The 27,555-nt window shown below is 39.0% G+C and overlaps 1 protein-coding gene across 1 annotated transcript; it reads right to left on the bottom strand.

Annotated features, from left to right (window-relative positions):
- Positions 1 to 24,758, bottom strand: HDAC2 (histone deacetylase 2). Its single transcript, XM_054195551.1, has 14 exons — positions 24,538 to 24,758; positions 16,775 to 16,887; positions 16,177 to 16,294; positions 15,159 to 15,233; positions 14,739 to 14,877; positions 12,172 to 12,313; positions 8,544 to 8,636; positions 8,331 to 8,439; positions 6,732 to 6,872; positions 4,731 to 4,839; positions 2,477 to 2,607; positions 1,406 to 1,561; positions 599 to 656; positions 1 to 382 (listed from the first exon to the last, which is right to left on the bottom strand). The coding sequence occupies exons 1-14, from the start codon at positions 24,587 to 24,589 to the stop codon at positions 352 to 354; spliced, it is 1,467 nt and encodes a 488-aa protein (XP_054051526.1). The 5' UTR covers positions 24,590 to 24,758; the 3' UTR covers positions 1 to 351.
- Positions 24,759 to 27,555: the final 2,797 nt, after the last annotated feature.

Genomic DNA, 27,555 nt, shown 5'->3' with positions numbered 1-27,555 from the left:
TACAATTTTTTTTTTTTAATAAAGATAAAATTACAAAAAAGGTAAAATCAGCTCAGGAAAGGCAAATTACTTTAATAGATCAGTTTAGACATTTAACATAATAACTCACATCCATTTTTAAATACTATTACATAAAGCATGGTGAAGAAAGGAATTTCTGCCTCATAATTAGAAAACTCACAATACAACTTGCCAAAAAACCAGAACAAAGCCGTTTGAAAATAAATACGGTCCATGCCAAATAGTACAAAATGAAATCAGCAGTCTCTCTTGATACGAAAACTTTTCTTCTTTTAGGTATTCTCCAACTCTAGTATTATGTTCTGCAATTGATGAGAGGCTATCTTTTGTTCAAGGATTGCTGAGCTGTTCTGATTTTGCTCTGTACAAAGGCAAAAATTAAACTGTTAAGTTGTTTTGTTCTTTCAATTCACTGTTTCAGAAATGCAATTTTGAATTACTACTGTCATTAATCTAAAACATTTAGTATTATGAGGAAGTGAAAGTGATCTCTACAGAAATCAATACTTTATAATATTTTAAATTAACAAACACTTTTCAAAAAGGTGACATTCATTATTAATTAATTAGGGTTTACCCTTTGGCATCTGTCTTTTCACCACTGCTGTCCTTGGATTTATCCTCCTCCTTAACATCTGAAAAATAACAAGATTTTAAGTATACCAAGAGATGCATGAAAAACCTTAAAAGACTTCAGAAGAAAAAAGCATGACCAAGTCACATTTTTTTGTATACGCTCCTAGCCAGAGGGAACTAGCTTTTAAAAGAAGTGGTTGGTTACACATTAACATACAGTGTTAAATGCATCCATTCAAAGGAGTGATCTGGGCACAAAGCCCAGTGATTCAAAATACCCCAGGGCAGGCCTCTCTTGAATGGCCATAACGATGGTATGGTATGCCGTAACAAGACCTGGGTATCCCCTGAGTGCCCTCTGGCCCTAAGATGTAGTCTGTTCTTGGAAAAGTCAAGAGTCCTTGAAATTACACTATGCCCAGAACCACATCCAGCTTCTGTTTCAGAGAAAACTAGTTGGCTCTACTCCACCAAAAAAAAAAAAAAAGGCAAGAAAAAACCCTTTGTCTAACGTATTTAAGTCAAGAACCGTTTTTTATCCTTATTTTCATTAAGCTATACAAATCCCTGGCTCTAAGATTTCAAACTTGTGGGGAAGCAACAATAACCCTTGGCCAAAAATACTGTTCTAGTGTGAATAGCTGTATATTGAAACTGATTAATTTAAAATAGATGCTTTAAATATGATGGAAAAAATAAATCATCATCTCAACAGCTAATTAGCTGTTAGCAGAAAATGCATCTTTCTCCTCACAGAACTGATATCTGCAGTTCTAAAATATAGGATGAAACCACACCAGAGTCCTACCTGCTTTCTTGTCCTCCGTCTCTTTTTTGTCTTCCTCTATCCTGGCTTTCTTTGCTCCTTTCTTATGATCTGCAACATTTCGTCGTCCACCTTCCCCTTCATCTTCAGAATCTGAAAATTCTTCATCACAGGCTATGCGCTTATCAGATGCTCGAACTAGGATTTAGATTCATGAAATTAATTAAGCATAAAGTGAACTACAATAGGTCTAATAAAAGAGAACTATCAAGTTAAGGATGAGTAATAATATACTATAATCATTTAATGTTGATGAACTAATTATGGATAAACCCACTATCTTTTCAAGATACTCTGGGACTCTCACAATGACTTCCGAAAAGAGCTTTACAGAGACACAGGAGGAGGGTGGGAGTATTTTAACATATATCAAATGAATTTAAAATACTGGAAACTAAAATCCCAGGAGAAAACATGGTTTCAGCAGTTCAGAAAACGGACAGTGCACCAATAAGAGGTTATAGAATTACTCCACCATCAAAAAGCGTTAAGTGTAGCAGGAAACCCTAAGCTATAGCTGAAGAACAACTCATTGTTACTACAAGGGCTGATGGTAATAAAGTTAAGGGCAGTGTCACAAGTATGGAAAACCTATCTGTCACAACAACAACAAACAAACAAAAACCCCAAAAAAACACAGAACAAAACCCAAACAAAAGATTATTTTTCTTAAAAACAGAGTATCTCACTTTACATTGATTTGGAACGTTATTTTTTATTAATAGCAAAACACAGAAGCTAAGTCCCGTGTTCCTTTAGTTACAGTTCATGTGAGACTTCTGGAATTCTTAGATTTGAAATAGCCAGACTGTTTCATAAGATGCAAAAAACCACGTTCTTTCAGCACTTCTTTAAACCCCTTTAACAGGTTCAGATTTGTGCAGAGATTCCCCCTTGAGGACAGCAAAACTGGCAGCCCAGTGGCAAAGTTTTTTACTCAGGAAAGAAAATTGCCAATCTTCCAACACTGCGCTACTAGGACTAAGGTTCTGAACAATTAAATCTAAAAAGACTCCGCTTGGACGTGCTCTATCATGAAGAGGTATTTCTTACTAGAAATGCGTTTGTCTGGATCTTCTCCATCCTCATCTCCACTGTCTTCATGAACAGCATCTTCAGGAATGGCCTGCATCTGTACACCAGGTGCGTGAGGTAACATGCGCAAGTTTTCAAATAAACGTTGCCTGCAAGTAACAGACAAGGGACGTTGTAACTACACAGAAGCAGTATTTCCTTGGATTTTGTACTTAATTCTGAAAACTCTGCATTCAAAGTTAACCTGCTTTGCTTTAGAGTCAGTTTCACTTAAAAAAAAAAAAAAGCATGCCAAGTTCAGAAATAGTTACATCCCTAACAGATCATTAGTATCCAACAGTGTACTTGAACATCATTTTCTTTGAACTTTTTAAACACTTCTTTCAATCAACTTAAATCTCCAATTCCCCACAGGGTCAGCACAACTACTCACTTGGGCTGAATCAAGTGACAGCATTGCTCTGTTTATAATAAGCTAGAGTATTAAGTAGGATAATAAACTATGGTCTAGTTTCTTAGAAAGCAAACCAAACACTTAAAAGCATGAAGATTTCCACACTGTTTGCAGCATTGACTTCAGGGTCAAAAGTGATCCATCTGGATAAGATTCCTTATTGGGTGTTTCAGGGAGAACAGAGAGAAGTTCCTTCCTGTCTGAGCAACCTGATTCGATGGACCCCCAACTCCAAAGCACCACGTGCAGGAGAAGGAAGGACAATGGACTTCTCTTGGGACTTAAAACTATCACTGCGGACAAGTCCAAGTAGAGAGAAAGGTGTGGCAAGCATCAAATATTAGCACTTGTAACAACTATCTCAGTATCATTCTGCTCAATTTGAAGAGCTAAATGGCAACTGCTGCTTTTTTGGAATCCTTACAGACTCTGTCTCTGTTCAAATCACATGACCTGTGATTCTGTGCAACCTGGCAAACCAGTTTTGCCAATCCAGGGAGTCCCCTGAGTTAGGTCTCTGTGAAAGCAAACAACTGAAGGACGATTCTCTGAAATGATGGGTCATTGCTCTTTTTGTGGGTGCTAGTATGAGGATGTGAGATTGTCAACAGAACACTCAGAATCCGCGCCCAGAGATGTGTTAAAGAGCAAGCAAGTTTTGCAGCCTACTCGCACCATGAAAACTCAACAACACTCAATATACAGCAAGCAGCCTGGCAGACCACCAGCTGGAGCACTATTACTGCAGAGTAGTGGTGCAGAATTACATCAGTGAAAAATAGGTGGTTTTTTTCCTCCCCTTGCACATTATTAAAAACTAAAACCCTTTCATCTGATTGTGATTTATATCTTTGTGTTAGGAGCACCAATCACAGTCTATACACCAACCACTTCAAAAATTAGTATTTTTACCGCTTTGGTGAATTTTGCTCTTTGACAATTTTACAGGTTATAGCAGTACTGGCAAACTTACACAGCTAGTTTCACATCTTTATTCAGCTATTTTTAGTAACCAAAAGAATTCCTGTGCACTGTTAACAGCCTGTTAAACTTGGGGCAGGGGTTTATTCTTTTAAACCCAGAGCAGGGACAAGCCTCAGTAAGCAAAAAGTACTTCAGGATAACAAATTATCTCTTATCAGTTGAGTACAGAATTGATTGTATGCACGCATTACTCCATCCCTGAAGTAAAACATTTGTTTACAATCAAACCTTCAGGATGTGAGGAGGAATAAACTAAGTATCAGAAGCAGCACAGGCTAAAAACACATAGCTAAAGCTTGGCAACGAGAGCGTCTCAAACCTTGTGAATTTGTCAAGCCACAGTCACTCAATTGCCTGCATATGGATCACTATCTTTCCACAATTTTGGATGTCCAAGCTCACATGTGACTTATTTTCACAGCTGACTGCTACAAAGACAATCTCAATTCATGCTTAGACGTGGAGCTGAGAATTAGAAATTCTAATCATTGCAGCATACCAGCTTTTTTCCTGACGGGATAAACTTTCTGCAAAATTAGAATGGGAAGCCAAGTAAAACAGTCATCTCTTTGGCTGCTGGAAAAAGTAAAAACCCAGGCTGGGTCTTAAATTTTCATATTTATAGTCATAGAACTTCATAAGCATACATACTGTTATAGGAACAGACTTTTTAAAAGTATCTCTTCTGAGAGAAATGAAAAATATGTGCAATGGATTCAGTACTTATTTTTAGTGTGTAACAAAAAGGTGTACAGTTTTCAAAACTGCCTAACAAAATTCTGGAAAAATGTGATCCACGTGACCTACTTGACAGGTAAGTTAATCACTACTTACTTGATCTTCTCCATATATTCTGGCGTATTCTGATTAGTCATATTTGAAGGACTAATATGAAGCTTGAAGTCTGGTCCAAAATACTCAAAGTAGTCATTGTATGGCAACTCTATAAACAAAACATAAAAGACAACTTTGTGACCCAAAAAAAGATTTTAAAGATTTTAAATACAGCAGTAGTTTTGACTGGATTTTAGCTAGAGAACTATCAAACCTGAAGCATTCAGGTAAGCAGTAATACTTAAGTACTACCTGAACCGTTCAGTGTTTTTCCTCTAAATTATTCAATAGATGAATTTAAATATATTGGCAAAATACAAAGAGCAAGAGAAAATTCTACTGTAATCATGTTAGAACATACATTGGAACAACACCAGTAACAAATTTGGTATAACAACTAAAAATGATACTTCTGCAGAAAAGAGAAGATCAGCTGATGATTTATTATAGCTGTTTTCAAAGTTAGTCCAGCTTGAAAGGTTTAAGTGAGCTATTCAAAATATTTCTTCAGTTAAACATATAATACGTATCATTAGGCTGAAGATCACAGCTAGTTCATTATTCACGGTAAGCGCTGTACGGTGGCTCAGTGATGCCCACCATGGCTGTCCGTTCCTCTCCTTCCTCTGCTTTTTTGCATTTCACAGATAATGGTCCCCTGACTGAAACATCGAATCCCCAAAATGAAGTCAACAAAGACTTCATATGCAGAAAAACAGTAGTATTTTATATGTAATATGACTGTATCTTCACAGATAAAGTAACAGAAAACTAGAAAACTCAGAAGCCCTTAAGAAAAGACACTGAAATCCACCTCCAATTGAACCCTTTGTTTTGTTTCTTCATTTCTGATTTTTACAGGATATGCAATGTTGTTAGGTGGACAGAAAAGAGACAGGAAGATTAACTTGCTATTGCAACATTTAGAAATGCACTGTTCTTTCTCAGAATAGATTAAAGATGACAGGGACACACAAACTTGAGAAGAATGTTAAAAAAATATCCAAAAAACTTGATATATGTACATTTAATCGGACATGCTAGTGGAAAAAAAGTCACAAGATAAAGAAATACTACTGTCTCTTCAAAAGCTTTGGCTGACAAAGAATATATATTGGCATGCAAGATGGAAAATATACATCTTGAAAGGTACAGTCCAAATATTCTTTTCTCACTGACAGCAGCATTCCACTGAAATCAGATGGAAACACTATGAATCCAGCAAGACATACATGAATAGCAAAAGGTTATCAGCAAAAGTTGCAGTCCAATGTGGAAACTGCCAATGACTGATGTGCAACAAACCAGTCCAAATACCAATTTTATAAAAAGGCATTCCAAAAACATGTCCAGAAGTATAATTGGCCAGAAGTAAATGGAGTGAAGGATCATTGGGGATCTTCTTCAAAGAAATTACTTCACTATTCAGCTATTTGAAAGAAGTCTACTGTTGCTTTTTTTTATTTTCATGGTTTTTTTATGATAGCTTGTATAGTCAAAATTGAGTCAAATGGAAGCGAAGTCGTCAATATAGTTTCATTTACTTTTGAGTCATAGATACAATGAAGAAGAGTTACATTTTACTACCTAAAATGTACACTTGCATGCTCATTAATTTCTTATGAATACCATGTCTGTGGTGCCCAACCTACACAGGTCTTCACTGTTATTATCAAAACGCAGTATATATTTTATCACACTGATGACCTTCATATTAAAAATACTTACAATTAAGGTTCCGCAAGTTTTACATGTTTTGAATTTTCCTAAAATGATCCAATCATTCAAAGCATTTGCTAAGGCATAAAAAAGCCCCAAATGCTTAAATTTTAGTGCATAAACTACTGAAAATTTATTGGCTAAATCCTAACAATAGCTTTCTATGCAGCTTATCCTGAACTGATGCATTACAGTTAGCTATAGAAATATTTGCTATCTGTTCACTTAAACCCTCCCATGATTATTTCTTAATAAAATATTAATTTAGGTATTAATATTTACCATTAGGAATTTCACAATCTAAGGCAACAGCAGTTTCATACGTCCAGCATCGAGCAACATTACGAATAGTGTATCCTCCTCCTCCTAACATCAGCAATGGCAAGTTAAAAGTCTTTACAACTTCCACACATTTAGCATGACCTGTCAAACACAAAAAGAATTGACAATACATGCAAAATATCTAAATAGAAAAATGTATAATGAAGTATTTAATCAGATATATGCAGTCACACTTATCAAGTGAGAACTGAATTGATTCAAGTAAAACAGAACTGTCTCCCCCAAAAGCTAAGCACAACTTCACAAGAAATCAAGATCTACGGATAAGAAACGTACAAAATACATCGAATATTATCCACCCCAGTCTTCAGAGACTTTGCATGATGGTCTATGGCTGCTGTTCTGAAATGCTCTTAGAATGTTTAGTGTTTCGTTCTTTCGTAACTGATGTCAATATACAGTGACAAATCTAGGGACAATTTCTCAGTCAAATGCAAAGAGGGAAAAAGGGAAAACAGTAAATCAGTACTTGGTCCTTTCTACTTCTAAAATTGAACCTGTATTAGAGGTTGCTAAGTCTTGCTTACAGAGTGAACTGGTGCCAAGACAGTACACACTCCAGGGAGATACAGCATACTGAAAGGCATCTGTAGGAGGCAGCAGCTCTCTTGGTTTCCAAGATATGTAAGATGGAAAAAAATCTGAGCTGTATGGGCAACTGAAGTAGCTTTGCCACCTGGTGCAAATCAAGAAAAGAACCCTGAAACACTGCAGACCCAACAGACACTATACTGCATTTTGTTGCCTACAAAACTCTAATTGCCTCATTAAGAAAACACAAAAACAAGAAAACCCAGAAAATTAATGATTCAAACAGGCTGGACTCAAGGCTTAACAAGAGTTCAACATACATTTAACATTTTGTCACTTAAATAAATAATATTAATTAAAAAAACATATAATTATAATTAAAAAATAATAATATAATAATAACGTTTGATAAATTAACATCTCATCTCACATATGAGAATCACTGTTTTGGGTAGAAATGTAAATAATACCAAAATAAACTAATTCTATACAAGTTAATAAAAATGAATGTTAACATAAAGCTCGGTATAACACACACCACTATAAATTTAACAATGCAGTGAGTATTCTCAGTTCAGTAATACCTATTTTACGCCCAACAAGGTGTTTGATGTTTAGTATCTGTAGTCGTACTAAGTGAACCACTAGTTTTGTTATTTGTCCATCATAGTAAGTGCTGCAGTGGGACAACTGCTGACGTCCTGTCATTCCAGAACATCGCTTTTAAGCTACAGAAAGCCTGTGCATAGAAGAAAGGGAATCACTTGAGTGGCTAGGAAGAACATGGAAAACCAAGCTTCTTAACTTTTTTAGATGGACAGAAAGAAAGAGGCAACTTCTGGGTTTCTTTTGGCCATCCCTGTATAGCAAAGAAAGAGGTGATTAATCATAGTAATGAACAAAATCTTTGTGACTCCAGTCCTCATCATGCAAGTGTCTTGAAAAATAGTATGAAGGATAGAGGTTTCTATTAAATAAAAAGTTACAAACACGAACTTTTCTGCTTACCTTTAACAGTAAGATTAAAGCATCCCAGCCTGTCACCAGACAGTGAATCTGCTCCACACTGTAATACCACAGCACTGGGCTGGTACATCTCCATTACTTTGGATATAATCTATAATCAGTAGAAAACAGCAAGTTGTTAATTCACATTATGAAAATAGATCCACAAAATGAAATCAGTACCTTTCCAGAGAACTTAAAGAAAAAAGTACTCACTGGTTTGAATATCTGTCCATATGATTCATCATCTATACCATCCCTCATTGGAAAGTTGACAGCATAGTATTTACCTTTTCCAGCACCAATGTCCTAAGAACAAAGATGACAAATGATTTATTCCAAATACAGAAGCACATGAAAGTATCACAGAAAAAAGTATACACAAGTCTGATGCGCTATTTTGTATATTCACGTCTGCAAGGGGAAAAGAGGCAAAGTATCTTACTTGATTCCCATTCTCCCATAAAATCATTTTGGAGTGTAGGAATTGTACACCGAGACTAAATTTGCAGGAAGTACACTTGCTTTTTTTAATTCAAAGACTTAAGACAAAAAGAGAAAACATAACTGATTAGTTCAGCCTGGTAAAAATACTTGGGTGAAATCAAGAAAGAAAACTGAGAAGCAGCAAAGTGATATGCACGTCTTTGGCCCTGTACAAAAGATTTGGATTTAAGGAGGTTTTAAAAACCATATTCTTTGCTCTGCACATAGGATGAAGAACTAGCTGCAGCAAAAGGGAGACAAGAAAATCAGAGGCTACTTATAGGTGCTCTTGAAGAAATCGAGACTCTTCAAACAAACAAAAAAAAAAAAAAAAGAACTTGTAGATTATTTCCAGTTCCATCAGGTGACAAGGCAGGAACTGTATCAGTCTATCTTACCGTCTTTCCTGGACAACATATGCATTAAAAGAAAAAACTCTTTGCAAAAAAAAAAAAATCAAGAGAATAAACCCTGAATCCATCCATTATTGTTTTGATGATCAGCTCAAAACCTAAAGATTTGCCACACATTCCTGTTACTTCCCTTTAGCTCACCACTAAGACAGAAACTGATCCAGTTTACAGAGCAGTTCCCTCCCACTAATAAAGGTACAGTGGGGCCTCCTTAGCAGTGAATGCAACAGCAATATCCCGCTTCCAGTAACTAGCTTTTATTGTAGGTGTGTGTGCAAGAAACATGGACGTAAATGGCCAATGTAGCATAGGCACAATGTTAACAGCTAAGGGTTTTTTTCTTCCTCCAGCACATTATTAACATTTCATAGTTTTGCAAGATTAGTGATACTGAAGACCCCTGCGCTGAACTCAACTCTGGCTGATTTGGGGCATGACAATTATCCAGAATCTCTCAAGTGAATCACCTAGGCTTTCAGATGCTCATTTTTCTAAGGTGATAGTGCCTTGCTTTCCCGATTGGAAGGGGGGAAGGCATTAAATCAATCTCATCCTAAACCATAGCAAAGACCCATGTTCACGCTACTTCCCACTAAACAGGGCAATTGCTTTCCAGCCTGAGCTACTCAAGGGATGTTTTTTGTAACTGATACTTGCATCAGTTATAAACACTAAAGAAACAATATAGCATTCTGGTAGTTGCCCATTCATCAACGGATCAAATTTCCTCAGGGAACCTGGGCCTCTATGTAGCTCTACAGTCTCAACTGACCTACCTGCGTGTATCTAAAACAAGATTAGTGCTACCATCTAAGATGCGTAGAAAGTCAAATAACTTACTAAGGACACCGGAAGTTAAGACTGCACAATAGCTTCAGCAGAAAATGGATGAATGCAGCTGAACTAGACAACCTCTGTAAGATTCAGCTACATTGATGGAGCTGCAATCACAAAGTCACCAGCTGATGCACGATTTGTTCCCACATCAAGTAAGTGTAACCTGATCAGCAAACTAGACCAACTAACTAAAGAATTACAGAAACAAGCTTGAATGGAACGCACCGATAAAAACAAAGATAAGATTTGACTGTTAAAGTTGATGTACAAAATCAGCTATGGCAGATCAAGCTGAGCAGAAGCAAGCAGCACAACACTGGTCTCCAGAAGGAACACTGACTTTTCAGAGAATTAGTTCTCCCTTTAGTTCAATTAGCTTTGCAAGCTCTGGAGGCAGGAAGAAGTTAATGTTGTGGGTTTTTTTATCCTATGGGGGATATAATAATTGCAATAAAGCCTGCTGAAGTCTGTATGCAGACAATTCTAATTTCAAAATACTAGCTAGCAACACAGAATAAAAGTTACCGTGCCTGAGGTACTGTTTGTCACTTATACTGTGCTAAAAAAATCCCAATAACATACAATATTCTATTTATTTCAACTGTGTATCTTTAAACTTTGTCCTGGGTGTGGTGAGGTGAAGAATCCATAAACTCCTCTGTCAACGGGAAGTGCCGTTTCTAAAAAGCCAAGATATCTAACCCTTCAAAAAAATTTTAGCCAAATTCAGCAACAACAGCTTGTCTTTATAAACATTCGGGTCCGAGCTGCTTTTTGTTTGAAGCACCACTACCACCTTGTGGACAGTCAAGTTAAACCACATGGATAAAAACAATACCTAATCTGATTTCTACCTAAATCAATTTAGAATGCAGTTTAACAAAATCTAACAACCATAATAGCATTCAACTCCAATAACCACACTGAAATGAATGCTTAGCCCCCCACTGATTTAAAGCTTAACTTTCATTTGCTCTTGTGTCCTCTGCGTATCACTAGCACACTGGGGAGCACACATTCCAGAAATTAGTAGAAACACAAATATCTGCATCTCTCGAATCAATTTAAAGATAGTAGGAGCACAGTGAATTCTTTCCCAACACAGCATTTTTATAGGTCAACTCTTTAGAAGTGTTTACAATTTTTTAAAAAAAATTATTAGCTTTGTGTACAAACTAATGTGCAAACTTGCTAATACCAGAGGATTGACTTATCTGGGGAGTGCCTCTGAGAAACAAGAGGTGTGATGTAAGAGTTTGAAACGAGGAATAGATTAATCCTAATACTTCAAATATTCTTTCAAGTTATGAAGTGGAACAATTTCCTGTTCTAATGGCCTAACATGAGGAATGACTAACTTAGAATTAATATGAAGGGCCAAGAAAATTAGTTGCCATTCTCAGCTTTGTCAGAGATTCTACAACAGCTTAAATGATAATTCTTCACAGGCCAATGCTCCCTCCTTCAAGCTAGCTATAAAGATTAGAACACAATTGTCTGCGGGGCTTACTGAAGTTCTTCAGCAGTGAGCATCGTGAGAACTGAAAACACTTTACAACATAAGAAATATTCCAAAAAACAAGCCAACTGTATTACTAGGCAAATAAAACACAGTAAATTCAAGTTGCAGCTGAAGCTTTGCAACTATTAAAGCTCTGGCACATAAAGTTATTCTATGATTTGAAATAAGTTTTGAAGCCAGATGATCTCCAAACAGCTACTTTTCACTGTATATGCAGAATTGAAATGTACAGATAATGTAGTTTATTTATAATGTTTATCTTCCTAGAGACATTTCCAAAATCTGAGTGAACTAAACTAATTATACATTTTAATTAAAATTTGAGACAATTTATACAAAAGTGCAGGTGTTGATTTTGTGTAGAAGTGAATAATTCACTTCCCCACTATCCTGATTGTTTTTGACTTTTTTTTTTTCCTAAGGTTCTTCAAAAAATCTATCACTCCAAACTAACCTAATTGCTGAAAACTTGTTGCTGTATAGTATTATTGGATACAGTTATTGTAACCTACTACTAAAACAGTATCTACAAGGAAGAGATTAAGAGGGAATTTATCACCTAATGAAATTTCATGTTCAACCTTACCCTAAGATCCCCTGTGCCCGGAAAATATTCACCATACTTATGGAATGATACTGTCATGACACGATCTGTGGTATAAAATGCTTCTTCAACACCATCACCATGATGGATATCAATATCAATATACAACACTCTTTGGTGATACCTAGAAAGAAAATCACGTATGAGAAATCATCATTATCTGTTACGTTCATAATACACTGATGCCTAACAAGGAAAAACCTAATGAAAAAACCCAACCAAACACTAAAATCCAAGATTATGAACATTTTGATGATTTTAGTTGAAGTAACGATATGCTCTTAGAATTCTCAGTACAGTTTGGATAATAACGAAAATAAGCTTATATTCATAAAAATAAGTAAACTATGTAATGTATTTAGTAGTTACACCAAGTTGTCTCACTCCATAGAAGCTATACCTTGTTTCTGTTCACACCACTTTGCTGTTCACATCTGCTGAATTCGCTCCTTTCACAGGGCATTTCTTTCTGCCTTCTCAGTAATTACCAGCACAGCCTGCACTAAAACATCTCTTAGTGCACACTTCAAACAGCATAGTGCCATGAGCAGGAATAACCCCTGTTCCATAAGCCCGCAAAAAATAATTTTAAATACTTCTTTTCCATCAACTTTTCTTCTTCACCTCTGCAACTTGTAAAAATAGGCACATTCTTATTTCCAATTGTATCACGCTTACTATTAGCATGAATTTATTTATTATGTTACTGCTTAGTATTTCCTTAACTATTGCAAGTTTCAGATCAGTTTATTTGAGATGGATAGAGAAACCAGCTGTTTGAAGCCTCAGAGCACTGGAAACAACAGTAAGTATCCCTTTGTATCCCTTGTTCAGTAAAGAACAAAGTCTATCAACATCAGAAGATGCATTTTTATGATGCTTTGCACAGTGTGACAGAAAGTGAGTCTGAGAAGCCGTAATTTCAGATGGGCTAAGATTTTTCGCTTAACAAAACACTGAACTGGATGGTTTCCTATGGTTAATAACCCATAATTATCTGAAAGTTTCCTTCCTTCACATGCACGTTAAGCTAAAAACTTCAAGATTCAACCACAGAAAATCATATCGCTTTTCTTGGACTGCAGAGACAGATCCCAAATACACGCTGTACATTAAAATGAATGTCTTAATTAATATGTTAATATTAACTATTTGTTAGCGTCTTTCCAAAACTTTTTCCATCTTTAAAAAACACTTCCCAATTACAGCTGCTTCTCCCTTCCCTCACCAGCAGACTCAGCTGCTCCATTCACAAGTGTTAAATACCTAAAATATTTTTTTGTAAAAAAAATGAGATTTGTATGCTATTAGGAGGAATACAGTCCCCTGAAGCAGCACAAGTAACACTCAGGATTTGAAATTTTAGTGAAGCATTACTGCTCAAAGTTAATTCTATCATCACTTTTTTATTACTCCTCTCATTTTTTTATTTTGCAGTCACAGCAGCACAGCTGTTATTTCATTATTTATTCATAACAGCCACATTAATTCATGTAGCAATCCAAGGAAGCTCAGTGCATGATCTTCCCTAAATATTCCTGTTTGCTTTAGTAACAACTGAAATGATAGTAAATAAGCAGGCATATCGAGAAACTAAATGGGTGTATGATTGTGAGCATAATGACTGTCCTAAGGGGTCAGGGCAGTGGTCCATCTAGCCCACTATCTTGTCCCCATGAGTGGCAACTGGAGATTAACATTTACAAAAAGCATGTAAACCTGTCCATTTTCTGAAGTCTGCTACCCTAGTACTTCCCCACCATCCAGAATTACAGCATATGGTGTTTTACAGGGTGCATTGTTGCTCAGGTCTTTAACATCTATTTACAGACCTCTTGTCCACGATTATGTCTAATCTCTTTTTTTGAAACTGCTGTTGCTGTCTGCTTCCTTCAGCCTCCTGTAGCAGCAAGTTCCAGAAGTTCACTATCCTCTATGTAAAGAAGTACTTCTAAATATCTTTTTTAAACCTATCTCATAGAATCATAGAATATAATCACAGAATATAATCATAGAATAGTTTGGGCTGGAAGAGACCTTTAAAGGTCATCTAGTCCAACACCCCCCCACCTCCACCTACATCAGCTTGCTCACAGCCCCATCCTACCTGATCTTGAATGCTTCCAGGGATGGGGCATCTACCACATCTCTAGGCAATCTGTTACAGTGTTTCACCAGGCTTATGTAAAAAAAATACTTCTATCTAGTCTAAATCTTCCATCAAGCCATTACCCCTTGTCCTAACCAAAAGGCCCTGCTAAAAAGTTTGTCCTCATCTTTCCTGCAGGCCCCCTTTAAGCACTGAAAGGCTGCAATAAGGTCTCCCTGGAGCCTTCTGCAGGCTGAGTCTCCTATTCCTTATCTTTTCAGCTTTCCTGTATTTTATTTTAAACTTCTTGCGGAAGCCAGTTTTCTTAATTGAAACTGTGCAAGTTCAACATCGGCTATGAAAACTCACTGAAATAATTACAAATCATATTGTCAAACATTTAAATACTTGAATTTGACACTTTCTATAATTTTATCTTTATCCCCTGTACTGAACTTACTTCAGTAACTCAAGGATGGCAAGCACAATATCATTGACATAACAGAAACCAGATGCCTCCGATTTCTTGGCATGGTGAAGTCCTCCAGCCCAATTAACAGCCATGTCTGTCTGTTGTCTGTTCAATTTTACCGCCCCAGCTGCAAAAAGACACACAAAAACGAGAAGAAACGCAGTCAGAAACTTCTGAGGGCCTTTAAATCTGTTATGTGAAATAGTACTGTATTTTTTAAGTAACTTTATCCTAGATCTGATCTCTTACCAATACAGACTGTCAATTACGAGATATATCAAGTAACCGATACACAATCATTTCTTTACAAAAACCACTTATATTTGCTTCAGTTTTAAATATACTACCAAAGTTTTAAGTTGCCGACATAAATGTAATAAAGCTACAAAATGGCTGTCCTATACTTACCAACAGAGCCTCCAGTTGACAGCTGACAAAACTCAAACAGGCCATCAAATACAGGACAATCTTCTCCAACATTAACTGTGTAAGAAATGCAATACTTTTCAAAAACATCATTCCAACAGCATCGTCATACGCATGGATAACACACATGCAATGCATAGTTCATTCAGCACTTTAACTACTTCCACCTCCCCTGCCACATTTTTGTCAGGCTAAATTTTAAGCAGTAAAAACAATGTGAGGTCTTTATAATCTAATATGACTTCAAACTAATTTATTTATTTAATTATTTTAGTTTCCCCAGGAAACTTTGTCTCCTCATTAACAAGACATTAGATAATTTTCAGATTTTTGAAGAAGTACTGATTAACATAGGTCATGGTAAGAAATGCACAATTACTTAGAAAGATAACTTGCTGAGAATAAGGCACCATAAAGAGGTTACAATACTGCCTTTTAAATTGATATAATAGCTGTCAAACAGCATTCCTAACAGTACTGTGAGCTTATCCCTATAATTAAAGAAATAAATTAACAGAAAGGGTGAACAGTGAATAATACACATTTTTTTACTATCTCCCTCCAACAGGAATGAGCAACTCCTCTACTTGACTTAAACACATTTTCACACATTGATTTTTACTTCTCTACTCTTCTAAAAGCTATTCTTTTTCAGGAAGATTTTGCATTAGAACAGATCTTAAGACAGTTTTGCAAACAGCTCACAACTTAAGCTTACAGAAAGTATTATTTCACATCTAGAATACACCCTGTGAAAGGGGAGGCAAAAATCCTTCCATAAGCTTAAAGAACATTTTTGCCAAGATGGCTACTTTTTATAGAAAAGCCCCAAAATTAGTGTAGCTAAAGGCAGGCACGTTACTTTTGTTACAGTATTTCTCTAACCCCCAAACACCATTAAGTCACATTCATACCTCTGTATTCCTGAATTCTTAGCTTTAAACAATGCTAACCATCAAAGCACATACATAGAGATTTAGTAGCCAACATTGACACTTACATCTCTGCATTTGCTTGCTGTACTCAGACATATTATCAGGCCTTATCGATCGGAGAAATTTGATGTACTCATCACTATGATACTTGGTCATTTCCTCAGCAGTAGCTTTGTGGGGTCGCTGATAACAAAGAATAAATTATAGAAATAATCAGTGCTCTGCAAAATCAGCTAACAATTGTCTAAAACCGACAACTTGAGAGAAATCTAATCTACCCTAAAAGGAGAACAGTGAAACTGAGAATAGTGCTGTTTTACAGAAAGCAGGAACTACTCTGCTGTTAGTAGACAACTTAGTTAATTCTTTGTGCAGTTACCCCAATGTACCCCCAATAGCCCAGCCCCCCCAGTCATAGAAATACTGGTGAGAAGTCTCTACTGGGGCTCTACCTCACTTTTTCCAGACATGGACAACAATCTGCAGCCCTCACCAGCTACAAAATACTGCTTCATTTCCAAGTAAGAAAGCTCTGAATACACTATTTAAGTATTTTTTTATTTCTGCTTCTGCTTCTCTCCATTTATCTGTGTGAGAATACTTGAAGCCCTTTAAAAATAACTTATAATGCTTCAGTTGACACTCTCTATTGCTTATACTCACGTAAATTTCCATTTTTCTATACAAGCCATAATTTAGCAGCAAGTTGTGGGTCATTCGGATCCTATGAGGTTTCATTGGATGTCCTTGTCCATAGTAATAGTTTCCGATATCACCTGTTAATATTACACAAATGAGTAACTATTCATATTACAAAGCAACTTTTCATTGTTACTTAAAAGAATCATTCACAGAAGAAAGCAGGTACAATGATTCAAAAAACCAAACGAAAACAGAACAACCGCACAAACCGATAAGGCGACTACTGTCTATTTCAAAAAGGCCATGAGGAAAACAAATGGTGCATAAAAGGTCATACATCAGAAGCAAGAGGGCAAAAAGGAGGTCAAATCTAACACCTTTACTACAAGCAGACAGTAGTGGGCGAGCAAAGAAGCCCACAATAAGTGGTTTCAAATCAAGAGTGATGAAAACAGCATGCAGGAACTGAAGAATAAAGTAATGGGAAACAAAACTGGAATAAAGAGGTGAGCAGAAATTAGTGATGATGTAGCCACGTTGTACCATAACAGAGGCTGTAGTAAAACTTGCCGTTTTGCAGGAGCTGATTTTAGAATACCATTGTCAGCCTGCCCTTAACTACTAACCCTAGCAGTTACATTCCAGAAGTTAGCTTCAGATCCATTGCTGCAACCACACAGACTAACATTCCCCAGCCACCTGCTGCTAGGGATCCACAGTAGTTTAACAGAACCTTGTAATCTAATTGGAGAACAACTAGACACACAATTAAGTGAACAAATTTGACGCTCGCTTCCAAGAAAAGAATGGCTGCTATCATGGGCTAGTTAAGCTTTCTCCCCGGCTCAGGTACTGTTAGAACATACACACCTCTACTTTGAATACTGACATTCCCAAGACACAAACCATTTTAAACAGAACTAGCAGTCCATATGTTTCTGGAAACGTAGACAAGCTTAAAAGGTACATCCAGTTGTCGAATGGCTTTCATCTGGAGAGTTCCATAACAATTCTTTGCAAGAGCATCTCTTTTCTTTTTGACCAAATTTTTACTTTTCTTTCACATCCTCCAATATGGTCTGCCTTGTCCACTTGGAACAATACTATTTTCAAAACGTCACACTATTTTACAAATTCTGGTAGTCAGAGGTAAGAAGCAGCACTGCTACAAAACAACTTCAGTTTCGCTTCTTCAACACAAGCTCCAGCTCAGGAGGAAGGAAAAATGTCAGGTTGCAGTAGTATCTCCAACTACCACGAAAAGCAGCCATTACAGTAAGATTCTAAGTCTCAAAGCATTCTAAAATCCAGCTTTCAAAGGGAGAGCGAGGACACTTAAGAAAAACAGATATAACCTCATGTATTGCAAGATGAGGTTACCTAGAAAAACAATCGCTCAACACCTAGCTCTTAGCTATCCCACAGCAATGAAAATACCAAGTTTTAACATTAAGTCAAGAACTTTGAAGAACCTGGACCTACTCTTAACTTAGGTATTTAACTGGAAGATTAGCACTTCTTGTCAGTTACTAAGGAGTCTTGCAGATACTTATTGCAAGCCTGCACTTTTGATCACATGCAGGTCAAGAGCAAAAGGTACTGAGAGTATACCCACACCCCTGCTGACCCCTGTCAGCAAAAACAGTTCCAAACATTTTACAAAACACTACCTTATCAATTTGGTGTTTAGGAAAGACCTACCACGTCTCTTTGAAACTAATGACTGGAAGATGGAAACCAACCATTTACTAGCCCTACTTCGTTTTGTGAAGTTACTGTTAAGTCACAGATTTACAAAGCTTCAAGCTAGTAAGAGCTTAAAATTTTGAAATTTTTAAGACAATAGTAACTTTCAGTAACATGATACTTTTGAGGAAACTTCATTATAAATGCATTTGTGGCTTAAAGAACATGTATATATTTCATACCTTTTGTTTTAATTTTAACTACTTCAACTTGTACAGTCATTGTCCCTGACAGTCATAATGCCGATGGGTAAGGAAGCAGACAATTAAGAATGATTTTCTCTCTTACGAAAGATCTCTTATTTTCCCTCACGTAAAAGAAAAAAAAAAAAGAGTTTCCCAAATATACTTGCAACATATCCTTCAATATATTGTAATTAATCAATTAAACAGATTCAAAATTAAGCACTCTACAAACCATACATACACTGCAGTGTACACTTAAAAAAAATAATAATAACTTAAGCACACCTTTTAACTTTCACTTTATTTTTTTACCAGAAAGGAAAACTTTTAAAAGAACTGGCATGTCAGTAAATTTAATGGGAGTTTATTTAATCAAACAGAAGATCTGTGGATAAGTATTAGAGGTCAGCAATAACGACTTAACAACTGATATCAATATAATACACTTTAGCAATAGGCAATACCATTTACATCTTTCAGGTCTTAGCATCACAAACAAAAAAGGGTATTGTCATTAGCATCATAAAAAAAAATAATAAAGTCAATCATATGGACAAAAAAGCCCACTAAATTTCAAGGGACTGCTGCAATGTGTATCTTGGCAGGGGTGTGGGAAGGAAAAGGTACGCAAGAGGTTCCTCTTTCTTCATTAGCACCCTGATTTCCAGCCAACATCACATCACAAAGGGGACCCATCTTGGAGACATTATCCTCTGGTGAAGGGAAAGGTGTCAAAAGTCTCTCTTCCTTTACCCAGTGAAGGAGAAGGTGCCCTTCCTGGTACAAAGGCTTCTTCCGCTGGTCCTGAAACCTCTTCATCCATTGATCGTGAAACCTCTTCTCCAATATATTACAGCCTTATTGGAGTACTTTGGGGAGAAAAGCAAGGTGTACCAAGAGCTAGTGTGTGCAGGGATGGGACATCTCCCCCAGTGATGGAGCTAAAAAGCTCTGCACTTAGTGCCAGACTGACTCTGACAACAGTATGCATACATACGAAAAACAGGTACAGCGAGGCCAAGTGCACAAGACTAGTATTGCAGGCAGTATGAGTACTTGATCCTAAACTTGCCAATACAAAGGTAAAAACCATACAGAAGTCTTGTAGGTGTATTTTGTATCACTCACCAGTGTGGGTGTGCACGGAAAGTGCAAAAGAACAGAACGCAACTGAAAAGAGGAAGCAGAGGGAAAAAATGCAAAGTAGTATATGCAGAAAGTTGGCAAATATACTTATCTTTCACAGCAAGGCTTCAAAGACCGAAATTTACTCTTTTATACCAGTAAAAATATCAGATAAATGGCTCCCATTGAGAAGTAACAACATAATCTCTGAAAAGTTGAGTCCTTAACTAAAATGAGACAAGTCAAGTACCAGTTTAATGCTAGCACAAGTTTATTGCCCTGCACTGTTCACCACGTGATGCAAAATGTGATACCAACAAATGACTAGAAGACATACCTGAAAATTAAGTTTTCAAATACACCATTATGTTTTGGGTTAAAATACATATATATGGGGGGGGGGAAATACTTCTCAATTCATAAAAGTTTCTCACCTAAATTCTGAAAGCTATAAAATAAAAATAAACCCATGTGATTCCTTTGGTGAACATAAGTTTTAGACACTCAACTTCTTTATCTGAGACTTCTGCAAGGTCTACAGATGTTAAATATTCTAATACATAGAAAAATACAAGAGGCTACACGCCCTAAAGGAACTTCAATTACGTCTGACAAACACACAACTGAGTAACAAAAGCTGCTATGTCCCTTAGTCTCTCTAGTTACTAAAATAGATAGAAAAATAGCATCTTTAAATTAACCCACTACAAAACAGTCTTAACAGCCTGAACAAAGAGGCAAGATATGACATTTACTTATCTTTTTTGATACTTTGTAACTTGTAAGTTACATTACTTTGTAACTTTGATACAGATAAATTGTGATATACACCGACCATATCTCTGCTTATTTAAAGTACGGTTAACATGAAATCATGAGGTATTTCAGAACTGTACTAAGTGCAGAAACATAACCACTACAATGGAAACCACATGAAAAAAATCTTAATTGCAGAAGTCAATCCAAATGTAACTACTGCTATACAAACAGGTGAACTCATGTAAAGATTAATCCAGAAAAGGATCATCAATCACAGAATCACAGAAACTTCAGAGTTGGAAGGGACCTCTAGAGATCATCTAGTCCAACTCCCCTGCTAAAGCAGGATTGCCTAGAGCACATTACTCAGGACTGCATCCAGGCGGGTCTTGAAAATCTCCAGAGAAGGGGACTCCACAACCTCCCTGGGCAGCCTGTTCCAGTGCTCTGTCACCCTAACCGTAAAGTTTTTCCGTGTATTTGAACAGAACTTCCTATGTTCCAACTTGTGCCCATTGCCCCTCGTCCTGTCACTGGGAACCATTAAAAAGAGTCTGGCACCATCCTCCTTCAACCCACCCTTTAGATACTTGTATGCCAATGTTTGATCAGTCTAACAAACAGCTGTTCAAAGAGGCCTAGAATTACTGCACTATCATCTGAAGGGTTGGGGGTTTTGTTCTGGTTTTTAAAATTAAGCAGTCATCACAAGACTAGCAAAGTTCTGACTTTTGACCCCTGAGCAGAGGTTGGACACCACCACCATGTTCAGAAGCCACTGCACAAAACATTGATAAGTCTCCATGAAACACTCTTCAGGTAAAGCTTATATCTGCAGAGTTGAACTTAAACTGTACGTGTTAATGTACTTAAAAACTATCTGAATATAGCTGCATACTGCCCTATTAAAACAGGTTTCGTCTCGCCGTTATGGGTGGAACCAACCACATTCTGATGCAGATCTCTGACATTTTTCATGAAGGTAGAGCCTTTTGAACACCCACATTAAATTATGCACAAGAAGCAACCTATACACTACTGCTAGTGCACTGGCATGGAATAAGTACACTTATTAACTGTAGCCATGCTAGCTGCTGCACGATTCTCTAGATCTGTGCCTAGATGTACAGGAGCACAGTTGGAAAGACCCTCTGGGTCCTGTCCTCATTGCTGTGGGCAACTGTACAACATGTATCTATTTTGGAAGAGGCCACTGAAGTACCCGAGCCACGTGCTGCAAGACCGTGGCAACAACCTGAAGATACATGGTAAAAGGCTAAAAGAAATGCTACAATATCTTTCCATATCTAGCATGGTTCTAAGGAGCATGAACAACAGACTTTGGTAAGCTACAGTCATATATATTAAGACTAGAAGCAGTTGCTAAAAATATTTTAGGTAAGATGGCTAAAATGTCTTAATTTGTGAGGTTGTAGTTCTTCCTATAGTATACTGTCTCAAATTAAAAAAAAATTCCTGACCTGAGCATGATAACGAGCAATGCAAATTCTGCAAACCAGATATGGCTGACAGTCTATTACAAACAAACTGCAGAAAATTAAATCAAGCTTCTTCTACCCAAAGTTTATTGGTTCCGGGTACAGTGTGAAGGTTATTAAAGCTTTTAATTATCAGAAAGCATTAACAAGCAATACACTCTGAAAAAACTTTGTAAGTTACAGGCTACTTTAAAAATGCAACTTTAGATGACAATCACACCAAGTTTCCCAAAAAGCATGTAGGAATTTATTGCATCCCAAAGATATGCATATATGCCTTCTAGCACTTTTCAACACTTTTTAGTGTATACTTTTAAAGAAACAAAGTGAAAGTACGTGTGGAGGGAAAATTATGACAATAAATGGTAATTTACTTCAGTTACGACATACTTGGAGATACACCACTGCCTCAGTTGTGTGCTTGAGGTATCATTGTATTTTTTGGTTTGAGTTATTTAAGGTTTCAAACACTCCCCTCACCTTGACTCAAGACTTTGCCGGTACAACACAGTTACAAGATACTTAGATTGCCAGATGAACCACAAATCAGTGTTACCTACTATAGAAATACAGAAGTATTCTAATAGCGCTATTTACAAAATAAGTGTAAAATAACTGTTGTATTTGGCAATAAAAAAAAAAAAGCATCAAAACCATTCCAAAGCTGCTAAATTTCTGCCACAGAGAAAGCACTTTTTTTTAAAATCGCTTTTACAACAGATACTCCTTTCTCTACACTATTCTTAACCACATTTATCCTAGTCTACATATTCAAGCAAGATAGGAGCTACAACTGCTTTTAAGTCGCCATTATTCTGCCACCTGAAAACTTCTTCCCTCTCCAGTTCTCCCCCCTCTTCACTGGCATAGCTTTTTGGCTGTTAAGGGAGACTCTGACACTAGCACCGAGCATGAAAATAAAGGGACCACAGAAAAACTGAAGATATTGATACCTAGTAAACTATAACCACGTGACTTTATTTAAAATAATAAATAAAAAAAGAAAAAGCTTATTGATTAAAAAAACTCAGGCAAACATTTGCAGAGAGAAAGCTTCTGAACTATCACTGCAGTCTTCCTTTCAACAAAGCAAAAAGTCATCCCTCTCCCCAAAGAAAAGTAAGATTCCAGCCTCACCAAAACTCTCCCTAACAGGGGCCTCCTTTCCCCTTTAGGCTGAACAAAGAACCAGAGCTAGCAACAAAGAGAAGGGGGCGGCAACCACGACTCGGCCTTCTTTAGTGTAGTAAAAAAAACCAAACCAAGACAGGCCCCACAAGATCTGCCATTTCTAAAGAATGGCAGATTTGCTACAGCAGCGGACACCTCTGATATCTTAGCGGGTTTAACCATTCATCTTCATTTCCAAAATGGTGAACACACCGAAACCCTACATCAGAACAGCCTCAACCTCACTCTTTCCTGGATACTACCAATACCAGTCTAAAACACCACCGAGGCAATTTAAAAAAATATATAAAAGCTCTTAACTAATCTGACCAATGAGCTTACCCTCCCAATTAAAAAAAAAAAAAAGAAAACCAAACGCAAACTCAAGAAGAAAACCAAAAGTTCTCGCTGCTGCCTGTGGCCAGAGAGAACCACAAACAAGTCGCTGCAAATATCTGAAAGTAAGCAGGGGGCTCGATGCACTGTTTTCCGCCGCGGCTGACAACGCAGATCGCGACTCGCCGCGTCCCCGCCGGAGGAGCGGGCGAACTCGGGCGGCCTGCAGGCAGCGACTCCCATTTCACTGTTATTAAACACCCACGCACACAACTTTCGTGTTTGGCGGGCGGAGGGGCCGGTGGAAGCCGAACCTCCGCTCTGATACGTGTTGGGGGAGGCTTGGGGAGGCAGAGCCCCCAGCCCCCCGGAGGGGAGGCAGCAGTAGGGCAAGGCCCCAGCGCCGAGGACCACCAGGTGCCGAAGCTACACATGCCCTAGACTTTTTTTTTTTTTTGCAGGGGAGGAGCCAGACGCGGCAGCGACTCCAAACGCCTCTGTGCTTAGCGGATGGAGGGGAGTGTCTCAACTTTTCTTCTTTTTTCTTTATTTTTTTGGTGGTGTTGGGGGGGGGGGGGGGAAGGGGGAACAATAGACACCGCATTCACCCCGCTGGGCCTTGCAGGCAGCTCCCCGACCTCAACCTCCCCTGGCTCCAACCCCACCGCCACCCCTCCAACCCCCCACTCCCGCCGCCGCTTCCCCCTTCGCCCGGCGGCCCCCCAGGGCTCGGCCCCCCGGGGCTCAGCCCCGCGGCGGGGCGGGAGCGCGCAGGGCCGATGGCAGGAGCGGGGCGCGGCGGCGGCGCCGCAGGTGGAGGCGGCGGGGACCCCCCCCACCCCAAACCGGGACCGCCACGGTACCGTGAGGGGGGGTGGGCCGTAATGGCGGGGGACGGGGTCAGGCCGCCCCGGGCAGCCGTTAGAAGGGCTCCACACACACGCGCCCGCGCGCTCCCGCTCACCGTCATAATAGTAGCAGACTTTCTTCTTGCCGCCGCCCTGACTGTACGCCATAGGGCCGCCGCCGGGGCCGAGCCGGAGCCGGGGGGAGGGAACGGGAGGCTGAGGCGACCGCCGAGCCGGCACGGAGGGAGGAGGCGGAGGAGGGAAGGGGCGGGAGAAGGCGGACGCGGGAGAGCGGGAACTCGCGACGCCGGGCCACGGGCAGCGCGAGCGGGCCCTACCATCGGCAGCGAGGCGGGGGGGGGAAGCAAGCCGGACGTGCCTAATCCGCCGCCGCCGGGGTTCGGCGCGGGAGAGAAGAAGGGGGAGAGGAGGCGTGCGAGCGAGACCCGGCTCTATCCTGCTTCTCCTTGCCCTTAACTCTCATTCAAACACACAGTCAGGGAAGGAGCCAGCAAGGAATCCTCATAAGCGAATTCTTGGAGGAAGCGCTTTCCTCGCCCACCCCTACGCCGCGCAGTGGTGTGGTACGGTCCGCCGGCGGGCGTCGTCGTGTGTCCCCGCCCTTCAGCGGAGGCCTCTGGCGCATGCGCGGAGCGGCACCACCCCCTCAGCCTGCTGCGGGCCCGGCAGCGCATGGTCGCCGCGGCGGCCGTGGGGCAGGGGTAGGGGCCGCGGCCGGTGGGAGACCTTTGCTTCACCAGCCGACCCCCAGACCCGGAACACAGCGTGCCCTTCCCCTGCTCAGCGCGGGAGGAAGTCACGGCGGCTCCCCTCAGGTTCCCCCCAACCCCGGGCCCGGCCGTGGGCGGGGAGCGCTTCCCGCCGCCCCGGGGCCGGTACCTCACTCTCGGCCCGTCTCCCCGGGAGAGCAGACGCTGAGCACGCTGGGGATGTCCTGTGCCCATGCAGTGAGAAGTCACGCAGTCTGCTGTTTCCCACAACAAAACTGGTTTCTCTTGGGCTTTGGGTTTTTTTCTGATAGTGGAGTTATGTACCACTATTTTTAATTTATGTTTTTTCTTTTGTTCTGAAGATTTGCAGAAGAACTGCCATTTTTACCCGTGTTTGAGAAGAGCCCCCCTGATACATGAGGCGGCTGCAGCCAGGCCTCGGGCCGAAGCAGAGCTCGGGGTGCTGTGGGCCCTGCTGACGCCGTTGCTGCTGAGTACCCTTGTTCCAGAAGAAGTTCAAAGCCTGCTTCACAGTATGAACAGCCGTCGCTCCTTCCAAAATTAAGGCATGCTATGGAAGATGAAAGTAATTGGGGTTTTATATAAGAGGGCTTGACACCCGAATCAGGTTTCAGATTAAGATCTAGCAGCAGTTTTCCCTGCCCACCTCAGCTCTGCTACAAACATAGGAGGAGGAAGTACAGGAAGGTAATGTGATCATCTCTGTACTAACCCAGTGGCTACAGCTTCCTTGTACTCGCATTTATATAGGGGTTCACACTTGTTAGAACTTGAGGTCTGATATACCTGAGTCTGGAGATGTGTATCAGTTACGCAGAAGATTACTGTTTCTTCATCTGACATGAAAAGCCAGTATTTAGGGACTCGCGCTCATTGTAGAAGTCTTCACCAAAGTTTCTTGGAGACTCTAATAAAAGTACCTAGAAACTCTGATTGTTGCCACATATACTTTTATACTAGCTTATATAAAAATGTAATTGTTATCAACATCACTCATCAAAACCAGTACATGCACAAACACAGGTTAGATCTTTCTTCCCAGAATTAGGTTATTTTCACTCCCGGAGATACCTAAGAGGAAGTTGGGACGTTATAGCTGATAAAAATTGGTTTTATATTGTTAGAGAGAACCAACTGTAAGACACGTTTATGTTAACTACATGTATACACACAACACCCTGAGGGTAAACCTAGTACATGCTGAAATAAAAATGGATTCTGCATTTTTCCCCCCTCTTCATGTTGTAAAAAGAGGATACTATTTTGTCTTGTGGTGTAGCATATTTGAGAAGCATTTGCCATATTCCATTTATAAATTTCTGTCTTAGAAATGGCATACAAAATTGATTTCTACAGCTTATCATACAACTGATAATGTGCTTCATGCTGCAAAGTGCAGCAAAATATCTACGTGAAATTATAAGCTATAACAGGCATGATACTATTCACCACTAACTTCCTTGTAGTCTCAGTCTGCTTAGTGCTGTCACTGCTTGAACAGAGTTAGATAGGACTCCAGAAGCTCCATACATTGGTTATCTAATACAAAATAAAATATTATACACTTCTTTGACCGTTGAAATTCAATGCATTTGTGAGGTTACTCAGTGTTTCGTTGTTGCCGGATAAACATTTGTATCCAAATAATGTAATAGCACAAGTCAGCTGGCTCAATAAGAGGAAATTCAATACAAGCAGTGACATATTGTCAAAGTTCTTAGTGACTTTTTCTGAAGTTCCTAATTACATTAATAATACCAAGTTTCAAAGCTATGTGTACAACATGGATTTCCTAGCCCAGTCTCACTTCTAGAAATGCAAGTTCTGCACATACATTCAAACCCACTTGTGAAGGGAACAGCATGGCAGCCATGCTACACAAAAGCTAATGACATGGAAGAAAATCTGGAGCAGTCACTCCCCACAGTAAGCACACATGAACGTCACCTGTTTGAGTCCCAGGCCGGTTCTGAGATAGAAGAGAGTAAATAACAGCGTATTAATGGAAAAAGTGACTATTCCATTTTAATATGTAGCTACATACAGACCTGATTTTACAACATAATGGAGATATTCTTATACCTTCCTGTAATTGCTTGTTGCCGTTACTGGATGACTTTTAGCTTTATTTCATGCTCTCTCTGCATCATTATACTAGCATTAGCTTGTTCTTTCACACAATATTTATGTTGTACCTTAGATAGTATTTATTAAGTAACATGAAAAAAGGAGCAATAAGGATCTTTTAAACAGAAGAGTAATTTTCAGCTTCAGCATTTGCAGCCAGCATTGCTCTCCTAAAGCACATCTATTATGGATGCTCAGCGAATGCTCATGCAAACAGTGAATGAGAAATCTCTATAGGTAAAAGTTTAAACCTTT

This window comes from Rissa tridactyla, chromosome 3 (genome assembly GCF_028500815.1).
Source record: "Rissa tridactyla isolate bRisTri1 chromosome 3, bRisTri1.patW.cur.20221130, whole genome shotgun sequence".
Lineage (NCBI taxonomy): Eukaryota > Metazoa > Chordata > Aves > Charadriiformes > Laridae > Rissa > Rissa tridactyla.
Note: the sequence above shows the minus strand (reverse complement) of the source record. Positions and strands in the feature narration are given on the sequence as shown.